Source organism: Carettochelys insculpta, chromosome 14 (genome assembly GCF_033958435.1).
Source record: "Carettochelys insculpta isolate YL-2023 chromosome 14, ASM3395843v1, whole genome shotgun sequence".
In the NCBI taxonomy this organism is placed as follows: Eukaryota; Metazoa; Chordata; order Testudines; family Carettochelyidae; genus Carettochelys; species Carettochelys insculpta.
This window is the reverse complement of record NC_134150.1, coordinates 16,281,649-16,295,139: the sequence shown is the minus strand read 5'-3', so window position 1 is coordinate 16,295,139 and position 13,491 is coordinate 16,281,649. Positions and strand designations below refer to the sequence as shown.

General features: G+C 39.3%; 1 protein-coding gene across 1 annotated transcript in view; it reads right to left on the bottom strand.

The window, feature by feature from the left end:
• BRD7 (bromodomain containing 7) overlaps nucleotides 1-13,491 on the bottom strand; it is a 32,804-nt gene that overhangs the window by 4,493 nt on the left and 14,820 nt on the right. Inside the window, exons 8-13 of the mRNA XM_075008955.1 lie at nucleotides 12,085-12,208; nucleotides 10,449-10,524; nucleotides 8,922-9,029; nucleotides 5,945-6,077; nucleotides 3,858-3,969; nucleotides 413-469 (exon numbers count right to left, since the gene is read on the bottom strand). Of these exons, the coding sequence (XP_074865056.1) occupies nucleotides 413-469; nucleotides 3,858-3,969; nucleotides 5,945-6,077; nucleotides 8,922-9,029; nucleotides 10,449-10,524; nucleotides 12,085-12,208 (610 nt within the window). The remainder of the gene's footprint in view (nucleotides 1-412; nucleotides 470-3,857; nucleotides 3,970-5,944; nucleotides 6,078-8,921; nucleotides 9,030-10,448; nucleotides 10,525-12,084; nucleotides 12,209-13,491) is intronic.

The following is a 13,491-nucleotide window of genomic DNA, read 5'->3' as shown; positions in this document are numbered from 1 at the left end:
CCCCCCTCCCAAAGCTGTTTTGCATTATATGCTGATGATTTTAAAAAAAAAAAAAAAAAAAAAAAAAAAAAAAAGATGTAATTCCAAAGTACTGCCTGTTTTCTGAAAATATTGGCACCAACCACTTCCCAGTTGCACAGCCAAGAAGAAATGCTTCAGGTTTCTCTGTCACATAGACAAGGGTATCAAAACCAATCAGACCTACATTGTGATGTAAGATTTACTTTTTAGACTTCATCCATAGAACTTGGAACACCAAACAGTTACAATAAAAAGCATGCAGTTTTGAATGGTAGTGCACAGAACGTGTTTATAACACTGCACACATTTTTTCCACCTTCAAGCAAATTTGCAATTAAGGGTTAAAAAGGCCTTTGTGAGTATCTGCTTGGAAAAAGAGAGAAAATATCACCTCCACATCTTTTATTGCATCACTTCTCCCATGCTGAACTTCTGCATCTACCACTGGCTGAAATTGGGAGAAAAAAAAAAGTATTCAGTATGACATTAAAATGAGTTCCCATTTTAAAGTAGGAAACAAAACCAGACTCTTACAGTGGGATGTCCCTAAATAGAGGGGGATGAAACAGTGTTACGGGTTTTCACTGGTAACAAAAACTACACAGTAGTCTTTACTACGAGAGCATTCCTTATATTTATCTTGTATAAGTAGTTAGCAGCAAGGGGTTTTCCTTCTCCTGAGTTGCTTGTAAATGGCTAATGTAATTATGACAACCACTTCAGTTAATATTGCAAAATGTCTTCCATTATTCTCTTTGCAAATGTTTCCCTTTTGGACCAAAATTTTTTCATTCATGATCTGAGACTGAAGGGTGGGTTTTTGCCCCCACCTCCCACAAAAGGCGAGAGGGAAAGAAATTTGAGAAAAACTCCTAAGAGACAAACAAGCTTTCTGTTAATAATAAAAAGGGATGGGGGTGGAATTTTTCTTTAGTCTAAAGCAAAAGTAATGAAATCCTGCAAGTGGTACTGAGATAAAACTAAATAATAGTACTTCTGGGCAGAGGTCTGACAGCCCAGTGTATGAAAGACTCATTTGTAGCCAAAATTTACCTGCAGTCATAAGGGCAGCCAACAATTTTTCAAATGTTAATTAGTATCTCAGAGCTATGAACTTTCCATTCCTTTCAAATGGCGTGAAATTCTAAAACCTAATAGTTAAAGACTGAGAATATAGTAAACCATGAATTTTTAGAAAGGTTTTTGGCTAATTCTAGGCATGTGGGCAGCATTTTGGCACCCTACTTCCTTCTTGCCAAATCAGACCTTCTGGTTTGTAATGTTCAGCATGAGCTCTTGCTAAGAACTTCACAGGTATCAAAGAGGATTATATCATTTAATGTTTATCATGTACTAAAATAACTAAGCATTTAATTAGCAGAATAATATTTCATGCACATCAAGTCAGGGTAGGATAATTACTTATTCTCTTAGGCTAGCCAGATGGGCTGCTGCTAAGGACATACTAAAAATTTAATGGAAAGGGAGCAAAAACTACCTTCACCCAAAATGTAAAACAAATAATGTATCATGTTACACTCCCTTTACTAGTAAAGACAAAAATTGTTGACCAGCTCTACAGAGATCATTACAATAGAGAGGGGCAAGGATTTGGTTCATTTTGCAAGTTTTTACTTTGTTACAGAACTTGAGGGACAGAACATCTTCTCTCCTGTAAAAAATGCAAAAGGGTAAGAGACATGACACTCAACTTCCACCTCAACCTTTTATCATGAGAAGGTGAACCCATCACTGGAGTCAATTCCCGATTCTGCTAATACTAATGGTTCTGGGTCACAATACCAGAATGACTAACAGTCTCTAACTTCTTCCTTTCTGCAGAGCTTAATACCTCCAAAATAGCTTCATTAGATCTGGGGATGCACACAATCAGATCCAATAGCCTACTTATGGAAACAGAAATGACAATGATCTAGCCCTACGTTTTCCTATTGTACAAAGACAGGCCTCATAAAATGAAGGTGGGATAATGGATGGCTAAACCCCACAGAAATCTATTTCCAACCACACACTAATAGCAGAAGCAAGAATCCTCCCCTCTCATTCATCTCAAAAGTTTGCGCTTTACTGTGACTATTTAAATATTATTAGGAAAGGACAGCATCTTTCCTTTAGAAAAGTAGAAATGAAATTAATTAGCAGTTACATCAATGTAACCTTAAGACTCAAAGTTACAAAGGGAGAATGTACTTCCTGGATACTTTGAGACTGCCCACTTGCAAAGAACCAGTTGCACATCCGGACTATTTCAAATATGTCCTATATTAATATTACTGCAGGAGCCCTCGCTTCTGTGTTTTCTGGCTTTTATTTTAACTGTCTCACTTTACACTGCATTAGATATTGTAGTATAAAGACTGTGTTTGGAATGATGGAGTACAAATGGCAATTTACACTCTGTTTTACTTGTGCTATTGTTAACGGAAGAGCAATTTTAGTATTTTGTTTTTAATTTACTGTTTTTATTTTTTTATGCTTCCTCTCTCATTAATATCATGCATACAACCACACAGACAGAGGGAGGAGTAAAACTAGAACCAGAAAGTTGTGAAAGCATTAGGACTTCTCTAATGCATTTTCCATGTGTCAATGACCAATTTTAAAGTTCTAATCATCATGGAAAGAGACAAGAACTATACTGTGTATTCAACCATGAGCTAGAAGGCTTAGATCTTTGAAAGTTGTTAGGCACATAGAACAAGTGATACCTGTGTTTGGTATCCAACTTCAACACTCAGGAAGAACTATTCTGCTTATGGTAAGTTACTACTACTTAATTTTATAAGTTTGTGCAGGTAAACACATCCAGTTTCAACTGTTCACTGTGGAATTGTTTGTTTAAAAACTGTTCACATTAGTCATGTGTAGATTTACACCACAAATCCATGTTTTAGGAGTATGCACTCTGTCCACTGCATGCGTTTAATCTACATCCAGGTAATAGCAGTTATGTAATATAAGGTTATAAAAGTTACCAGTGGTGTGCAACAATATATAGAGCTGAATCAATAACTTTTATACATCAAGATCAGCACAACTGCATTTTTGCCCATGCGAAGCAGTCAGTGTTTGCTACTCTCTTTCCTGCAACTATTTTTTGCAGAACCATGTCAGATGTCATGGTAAGATTTGCTTAGGAACATGAACCTAATCGCAGTTTATTTCCTGCCTCAACTTACTTAAGTAACTTTGCTGGACAATGACTCCACGACTACTACAAGTTCACTATTCCCCCCACCTAATAAAGAGTTTAAGACGCACAGGCTCATTGCCAACAATCGGAAACGCCAAGGTCCCGTATACGTAGTTTGTTCCAAAGCCTTTTGTGTGTGAATGTGTGAGAAAATATCCGTTCTGATTTTGAAGGATAGAAAACTTGAAGCTACTCCAGATGAAGTCTTTTTGTTTCATTTATGGAGTAAATAACAGTTTGACAACTGCAACAACAGAATCAGACCCCCAGAATTCTGCACCTTAACTGGCAGAACTACTTTAAGGCCATATCCAGCTTAGGAACTAGATCATATTCAACAATGGGTTAACTACCATGTTTCAACAGTTAGGATATACAGGTTTTAACACATTTGAAAACCCATTAAATTTATCATTCATCAATCCTAGGGTGGAGGCATGTTACTTAGAACATGACAGGACATGCCTAGACTAGGAAAATGAGTCATGTTCAACAACACATTAGAGAAGAGTGAGAAAAGCCAGTTTCTCACCACATCAATTCAACTGGCTTCAGAATTTTAGTTTTCTTTATCTTCTAGAGACAAACAAGCACCAGAGAGTTCCCATATCATCAGTCTTACCATTTCTATTTCTTTCAGAGATCTAGAATGTCCCCCTTTAGTTAAAACATCCAGCAAACCATCAACCATTACATCTGGGTACTCCTGAGACGTTGCCAAAAAATCATGAATACTGAAAGGGAATTAGAAAGAAATCAATTTCTCATCAAATACAGATGACATAAAGAAATGCCTGTAAATGGCTGGAAGGTCAAACTGCCTTACTGAACTTTGAAAATGCTGATATTAGAAGACCAGCAAGGGACTCAGCCTAACAGGTTTATTTTCTGTTTAAATGGCCAAAGCTGTTGGTAGCTGGCAAAGTAACTCAGATTCCCAATGCAGCCTCCAGTGCACCCAAATAGTGCTTTATGTAGCCAGATCTCAAAGCTGCAATTAATGTTGCATGTTTGATATTCATTCATGTTATTGGCCTATTTTCTAAGATTTCAAAAACTCAATGGTTTCACCAGTGAAATAACTGCATGGAAGTGAATTTTTGTTTTTAAGAACATCTTTGTACACTAAGCAACTATCCAGAGAGTTCTACCAAGCATATCATCCAAGTGCAAGCAGTAAATATTTAAACCATATAAAATATAAAGCAGGAGTGGCCAACCTGCAACTCTTTGAGCAAAGAAAGACAGCAGCAGCTCCTGTTCTGAGCCACATGCCAGGAGTACTTACCACTGCTCTGCGCACATGCTTGGAGGGAGGTGTGCCTAGTGGCAGCGGCTCCAGTGAGTCACCAGTACTGGCTTAGGGTGGGGGAAGGGAAGGGAAGCGGCTGGGGGTGCCTGTGTGAGGAGGGTGAGGGTTAGAGTGGGGGGCTGTGGGTGCCTGGATCTGGGGAAGAGGAGGAGGATTGGGTTAGAGCCAGGGGACTGGAGTTTCCTCGCTCTGGGGTAGGGGAGGGCATTGAGCCACATATTAGACATCTATATGTTTATATATCAAGATATCTATCTATAATATAACTCACTCTGTGTGTGCGCGTGCGCGCATGTGGAGGGAGAAAGAGCGAGAGAATAAATATATAATACATGATTCTTTACATACTATCCACAGCTATTTTTCCTCTTTGACTCTAACTGGCTCACCACCGCAATATAAAGCATACAGAAATGCAGTTAACTGTAAGATAGCTTTTAAAATTCTGATGATGCTATGGTAGGTATGAAAGTGAAACCCAGATTATTTCTTAAATCATCCATTGACTATTTCATACATACAGTTTTTGGAGGGGGGATTAAGTAGCATTTTAAAATTAAACATATATGTCCCTCAAATCTTCTGCATATTTATATATTGTTCATAGACTGCTTTAAAGATTTGCAGTTAGAAAAGGTATGGGTTTGGGGTTTTTTGCGCTTTTTACAAAAAAAAAAAAAAAAAAAAAAATCACACCTACCGTTTTCTTTTAAGATAAGTATTATACATTGTTGGATTATTATGGATTGTTGGATTATGGCAACAACAACTAAGCAAGTCAGTACAAAGATGAATCATTTATTTGCACAAAAACTGGTTTACTACCCAGTCTGACAGACATAAAGAGCTAGAAAAACACAATCCTTAAACATCAGTGTTATCTTTGCCATGGAGTTTTTGATTTCACATATTTCATGAATCAAGAGTAATAAACTTAAGATTTCTCTTTCTAGATAAAGTCATAGCACAAGTGCTATTAAACAAATTGTCTTAAAAAATGGCACAAATTTTAAATTATTGAAGAGGTGGTCTCTGAGACAGTACCAGAATCTTATTTGGTTGCATTTAATATGAAAGTCGCAGTCTTAGCCATAAATATTTGGCTACCACACCTGGTTTATTGAGACTACTTCAGAAACTTTAACCTAAGATCAGTATGCCTTACTGTTAATGCAGGCAGTATGGGAAATAGAGCACCTCCTCACAAAGGAGAATTCTGCTTTGCATGAGGAAAAACTGAGCTTCAGTTATCAATGAGTATAAGACAAATAGGGAATTAGATGCTGCAACTGTTAGTGATAACATAACAGGTATATTTTTTCCTCTATGTGCATTTTAGAAAAGTCTCAAGGTAACTTCAGTAATTGTCAACTGGAAAACACATCTTTCTCACTTACCTGAAACACCCTGGATTAGAATCTTCCCCATATGTCGAATAAATTAAGTCAGAATCATCTTTGCTGATATTTGCAAATGTGGAGTCATAGGCTGGAGCATAGGAACTGTAGGGCCCATAATTCAAGTATAGCACTGTTGAATAACACAGTCACTATTTATTCTTATTTTACATATGCACAGTATCATATTCTAACATCAATAGTGACATTCAGTGTGGTAAAATTGTCCCAAACACAGAACCTTTAGCAATACATTTCTTATATGTTTTATTAATTTGATGTTTTAATGTAATTCCAAGAATTTTAACTACAATTATCAACTACATCTGTTTAAAGGACTAGAAGATATACGTAAGTGCAGTCCTGCACGGCCAGCGATACAGACTAGATGACTTCATAGGTTTTTTCCATCACATTTCTATGCATTGTAAAAGTTGTTTGGCTTCTGTGAGAAGAAATCCTGACATAAATCTGAATTCTCCTAACATTAAGAATGCATGCCCTCACTGATTGCGCACACACAAATCTGCATTTCCACAGGCTTAAAACACTAGAAGGGACCAGCATAATCATCTAAATCTGACCCTGTGTACATTGTAGGCCACAAAACCTCACACATCAACTCCTGCAATAGACCCAGAGCCCCTGGTTGAGTTACTGAAGTCCTCAAATCGTGACCTGAAGACTTCAAGTTACAGAGAATCCCTCATTTACAACAGCTTATACCTGCAAGTGACCCATGCTGCAAAAGAAGGTTAAAAAGCTCTAGGATTGTTGGCAATCTGACCAAAGGAAAATTCCTTTCGAACTTCAAATACAGTCCCATCGCACTCTGAGCAAGTGGGCAAGACCCACCAACCAGACAACTGGGAAAAAAAAAAATCTGTTGTCGTAACTAGTGTCCCATTACTAAACAATGGTGATACCTGCTGCTAGCAGTTGCGGATTGGCTACTTGCCGTTGCAAGCAGTCGCATCATACCAATCCCTTCCATAAACTTGTCAAGCTGACTTTTGAAACTAGGGCCTTTCTCCCCCCACCTCCCATGTTCCCCTTGGAAGGGATTCCAGCACTTTACTTCTCGGATGCTTAGAAACCTTTGTCTAATTTCAAGCCTATTCTTGTTGATAGCTACTTTATATGCATTCAATTTTGTATCCACATTGGTGCTTCACTTAAATAACTCTCCTCCGCTCTAGCATTTATCTGTCTGACATTTTTTAGAGTGAGCAATCACATGATGGGGCATTCCATATTCTTTATGAAAATATGCTTGTCAGTGTGAATGACATAACTGGACTGTGCTTTATGTGAGATACATTAGAAAGGTTGTAATCTACTGAACATGCTTATCCCATTAGTATGCAGATATCATTCCTGTATTTGAAGTTAAAGTATGACATACAAATATAAATCCTCCTTGTAATTTTTGTATTTTTCTACAAGAGCAGAGGGAAATTGTAACTGAACACAAGATTCCCGCCTTACGCAAAACCTGGCCATGTGGATGGCCCGCTTACTGGCCAGGGTTCAGGTCCCAGGGGTGCTGGATATGACAGTGCTGGAGGCAGATATCTCTCTGTGCAGTGTTTAGTTAAGGTCTGCAGCTTTGGGGTGTCTCTGTTGTAGCAGGCTGCTGTGTCTGACTCAACAGGACAGGGTACTGGTGCCCAGTCTGGCAGAGAAAACAGGCTCAGGTGGAGTCTCAGTACATGGGTGATAGCACCAGAGGGGGCCTGACTTCTCACACAGATCCTCACCTTTGGTTAAGCTAAACAAGCCAAGCTCAGTCTCCTCTCATAAAGGTAGGTTTTTCTATTCCTCAGATTATCCCAGTAGCCCTGCTTGTCACCTGTTCCTCTGAATTAATCTTTTTTGAGACCAGAACTGCATACACTCCATGTACAGTATTACAGTCTGCAGCAGGCTACAGTAGCCACATGGAGGGCAAACATGTGGGCAGTTGGGTCTGTGCATTTATGTTTAGAGACAGACTTATCAAGGATCAGCCAGCAGCAGCAAGCTAAATCAACACCTGCTGCTAATTCAGCACCTGTGGCTAATTAAAGCCTGCAGAACCCTTTAAAAGGTTTCCCTCAGGGAAGGAGATAGGAGTGGACAAGGAAGAGGCAAGGAGTGTGAAGAGAGAGTTCCCAGCCAGAGAGGGCTGCTGCAGTCACCCGAGGAAGGTACTGGGGAAGCGGCCCATGGAGGCAGTGACTGTACCATGGGAGGAAAGCCCCTCTAGCTGCATAGGGTCCCTGGGCTGGAACCTGCTACATGTGGGAGGGGTTCAGGTTCCCCCCAGACCACCCCACAGCCCAGGGCAGCCCTAGTGGATAGGAAGAGACTGGACACACCTAAGGGGTTCTCCTCCACGAATGATGAGAGTGGTTCAATAATGCCATAATCCAGGCCTTTGTGAGAACAGGAGGCAGAGCAGGTGCCTCTGAGGCACCATCTAAACCACCACTAACTGCAGGACCCAAGGGGCACAAGTTTGCGGCTGATATATATCATGATATGTATGCGCATGTACAATTTATACAGTGGTGCAGATGAAGTCTCTAACCAGTGCCTTACATAATGGTGCTAACACTTCCCTCTCTCTAATGGAAATACATTGCCTGAGTCATCCTAGGAGTGCATGAGCCCTTTCCAGGGCCACATCACACTGGCAGCTCAATCATCCTGTGATCAAACAATACACCCAGTACTCATGAAAAGGAACACCTGTTTCTGCCTGACCATTTGCATGTGTGCATAAAAGTATACAGTTTTACATATGCAATTACAAAATACTTTAGATCTGCATAGGTAGTTTTGATGATATATTATAATCTGTTTCAAATAAATTAAAATACGGCATAAAACTCAGTTCCTGTCTGGCTGAATGGCTGTTATGAAGTTTAAGTATCTATTTTAGAGGAGCTACTGCTGTTAAGACAAATATTTAAAGAAAAAAATCAGTATTCACCTGGAGTTACTTTGTTCCTTTTGTCTTCTTTGAACCCCTGTAATGTATTAACTCCTGACTGAAGTCTTCCAGCTGTCATACCTAGCTTCACAGGGTTGTAACCTGGTTCTACAAAGCAGCAGCACAACACAGAAGTGACCAAGAAAGTGACAGGAACATTAATCAGATGCATAATGCCCAACTTAGAGTTCAGTGCACAAACTCTGTCATTCTGTAATTTCCAAAGATTTAATTTCAAATTATACTCAAAACAAAAATTGGGTGTTGTGAAATTTGCATTAGCTCTTGTTTCAGTGAACATTATGAACAGATACACCACTGCAAAACTTTAAGTAATACAGACCCAAATAATACGAGGCTCATTTTATGCATTTAAATGTTCTATAGGCTTACCAACAAACATATTTATCAAAAAGACTAGAATTCATTGCTAATATAAAATGAAAGTCTCTCTTCTCCCATACTCCACTATTTAACAGTGATTTAAAAAAAAAAAAAAAAAAGGATGGAGTGGTAATAGACCCTAATTCTTCATTCTGCTTCATACAGAAGGAGTCAGGCTAGGGTGATGGACAGCTATGTCAATTTGCTGGGTGAAATAGGTCCTAAGGCCCCCTGAGAGAGGTCTTGTAGCTCTGCCACATCCTGACCCTAAAGAGGGAAGCAGAGAGGTCCTACAAGTGCTGAGAGCAGCTGTGTAGGAAGCAGCCAATCAGGGCTCAGATAGCTCATATAGAAGAGGGGCTGGACCAGCCAGAATGAGTTCAGTTTATTAGAGGTGGTGGAGAGTGCTTCCAGCTGGGACTCCATGAGGACAAGGCCCTGAAGTAAGGGTGAAGAATGTGCAGGAGTCATGGGGAAGTGGCCCACAAAAATATAACAGCAACACAGTTTGTTTCAAGGGACATTATGTGAGCCCCATGATAGATCTCCAGATCAAAGGAACCTACAGAGGCTGCAGAAAGAGGTCCACAGTTGGGCTTGTACTTTACTTTGCTTTTATCATGCATACAGTGAGAGATTCAGCCAGAGGACTGAACCACTGAAGACCCACCACAAAGAGAGCGTATAGCCACAACTACCCTGCTGGAGAGCACTCCCAAGATGTAAGTGCCACCCTGTTATAGCCCTATTGTACCTTCTCCTGTTCTGGGGCTAGTCAGGGACTAGTGAGGTACTGGCACAAGTTCAGGCATAGTCAGTCCTCAGTTCTCTGGCTGAATCGCTCACAGTCTATGTGATAAAAGGAAAGCAAACCACTTCCAGTGTACAAGCCTAACCGGTTAGGAATAGCCAAAAACTCTAGCCATGCCTCTCTTTTATCTGGAAATGCTCCCTTAGCCACATGGCAAAGAGGCGTGGCATTGTGCCTTGGTCATCTGAAGATTTCCTAATGGCTATTCCTAATGCTATTTCCTAACATGTTTGCAGCTCCTCTATACCAATAGTAACATTGTTGATGGTCAGTGAAGCAAACATTGAGTGTGTATCCAGCAATTAATCAACGTGCTCAACAGACAAACATACCTCCTGCATTAGGATCAAAGGGATGAAGAAGTCCCAGTGTTGTTGTACCATCTGGTTTTCTTCTTTCAAACTCACACTGAAATCAAGTTAAGTTATTAAAACATTTGATTTTTACAAACACCTTTGGAGCAATAATATCTAAACTGATAGAAGCTTAGTTTTAGATTGTATTATGCATCATTGAATTTTTTCTTTATATTTGTAGCAAAGAGCATTAAGAGATCAGATCTAACGCATGAACTCTAAAGTTATAGTACTGATGCTATTTTTACATTTTTTTAGTTGGTACTGTCACAGCTGTACTCAGCTCAGGATATTCAATCATTTAAATAGTAAGTGTCAAATATCAATTTTTTTTGAAGTCATGGATTTGCAATTCCTGCAGTTACCAGCTTGTGACAATTTCTAATTTCATTATTAATAGTGCAAATATAAATTGTGAAATATTGAACACATTTATTGTGCTAGAGATGAAAAATCTACATAGCTCAAAAGTTTCTCAGTCAACAAGTTACAAGGGTATAATACAGAAACAACATTTATACTCTGTTTTTGACATAACATGGTTTTCCTTTAGTGACCTTTTATGTCGCCTGTACTGTTCTTATATAATGTGCATTCAGGGGCTGGATTTTGGGTGCAGAAGGGTATTAGGGCAGGGGTAGGGCACAGGAGAGTGCTTGGGATGTCAGACCTGAGGGTGCTCATCTCTACCAGCTCCCTGTGAGCAGCTTCCCAGGCCTTCTCCTGGCAGAAGTGTGGCCAGGAAATTCTGCATGCGGTCTCCACCCACAGGCACCACCCCAATCATCAGGATGGATGGAGACGAGGCCCTAAGCCACCTAGCCTGTGCCTTTGCCAGGAATGGGCAGGGGAGCCGCCTGAAGTGAGCAGCTCCCTCATCCAACACCTTGAGCCCTGCTCGAGTGGCTCCTCACAAGCAGAACCCCATGCCTGTTAAAGGAGGAGGCATGACAAAGTGGCTCCACAAACTATCCTCATCCTTCCCTGAGCTCTGTCTATGGGTGGAGGCAGCACACAGAGATGTCTGGACATCCCTTATTTCTGTCAAGAACAGCAGGCACAGGGAGCTACCCAAGGCAAGCACCATATGCATCTGGCACTCTCAGTACCCCCAAAATGTGCGACTTTGTCATGCCTGGAAACATAAACCTATTTTCCCTATTTATTCTTTAGTTTATAGAACATGTTTTCATTTTACTTGTAGTTTTCTAGGAACATAGCAACTGTGTTATAGAAGAACCTGTTGACAAAGACGCTCTCTCTCATCTGAAAGAGGCAGATGGTTGTTGGCAAACATGCTGGGTTTTGTTGAGGTACTATTGACAAATCTCATTTTGTGTGTGGATGCTCCACTAGTTTAATTGACAAAACTGGGTTTTGCCAACAAAACTTGCTAGTGTAACTGTAGCCTCAGTTTGCTGAGTTCAGTAAGTATGCAGCTGAAAAGCAGTTTTCAACTTCCTGTGTTTAAAAAATATTACACCTGAATCAAGATTAAACCCTAATAAAACTCAGTTTGAAATACAGCACTTTTACACCCAGAATTTCAAACGATATACAGGATATTAAACTGACATTCCCAAAAAGTAAACAAATGGATTTGCAAATTTACCTGACTGTTCGCAAGTCGTCTTGTCAACTTTCCTCCAGATTCTCTAATGATACGATCAATCTGTTCCTGTTCCCTTTCCAAGTTGTTATTCCTTAGTTTTTCCTCATGGAGATCTTTGTCTTTCCTGCAAATAATATAAATTTCTCACATTATCTTCCTGCAACTAGCAAAGTCACTGAATCATGCATATTTGAAAGAGTCTGGTAGAGAAATAGTGTGACATCTTAGACTACGAATGTGAAGTATGCACAATGGAGTTCAGTGTAAGCAGGTTTAAACACCAGAAAAAACACATTAAAAAGTGGTCTATAAATAAAGTTAGATGATATTTTTGCCAAAATGTTTGGTTTTTGTTTTTTCAATCAAAACCACAAATCAAAACAGTTTGCAGGAAAAGGTCATTCTGACACATTTCTCGACTCAAAGTTGAAGTTTCAAAATTGTCAAAGTGGTCCATTTTGACATCTTCAAAATGAGAATGTTTAGGGGGTTAGACTGAATTACTTGGTTTTTGAAACTGAACCTATATTTAAAACATTCAGAATTTAAAATGTTTGATCCAAAAATCGAATGTTTTTTAGGATTCTTGGATTGTAAAAACATTGAGGTTGACTTTTGTTGAGACTCAGGTTGGAGAAGTTTTTAGAATCTCAAATTCTTGTTGGATGGAAATATTTTTTTTTCTGCCCAGCTCTACAGAGAAGGCAGAGAGTAGACAAATAATTTGGTTCTCTGTGTGCTAGTGTCTCTACAGATGTCTTTACAAATGTGTTTCTCCACTCAGAGATTTGCAAGTTTAGCAGTACCATGCTTTTGCAGCTGGACTCCCATAAATGTACCAGTTATTTTTTTTAGTTCATTACAAGAGTTTAAATTCTAATTTGCTCGAACTATGTTGTCATATCTTGAGTAGAGCCATTCAGAAGAAAGAAGCCACTGGCAAATATTTTTCAAGTACTTGTTATATTTCAATATAGCAGAACTGTTATTACATGCACGCTCTGCAGGGTTTAAGACATATCGGACAGCAAAAATAGCTGGTACTTGCCAGATGAAATTCTCAATAGTTTGCATGTTATACAGTCCACCAAAACATTGGAAAATCTTATTTGTCAGCTTGCACCAAACTGATATTACTTAAGTGAGAACAATTACACCATCACACACACACACAAAGAACACCCCTCCCCCCTGGTTAAATTTGTGAAACAAATGATTTAGTTTGGGTAAAAAATTACCCTGCTAAGGCAAAATAAAGACCTTTTTATAAAATGAAAGAACAAAAACCACACATGATGATTTTGGCCAAACGAAAGGTCTAGAGGAATAAGGAATGGAAGACAGAACAAATAACTTCTCTGAGAACAGCACTCACTGTTTCTTGGTGCATACACAGAGCCAGAAATC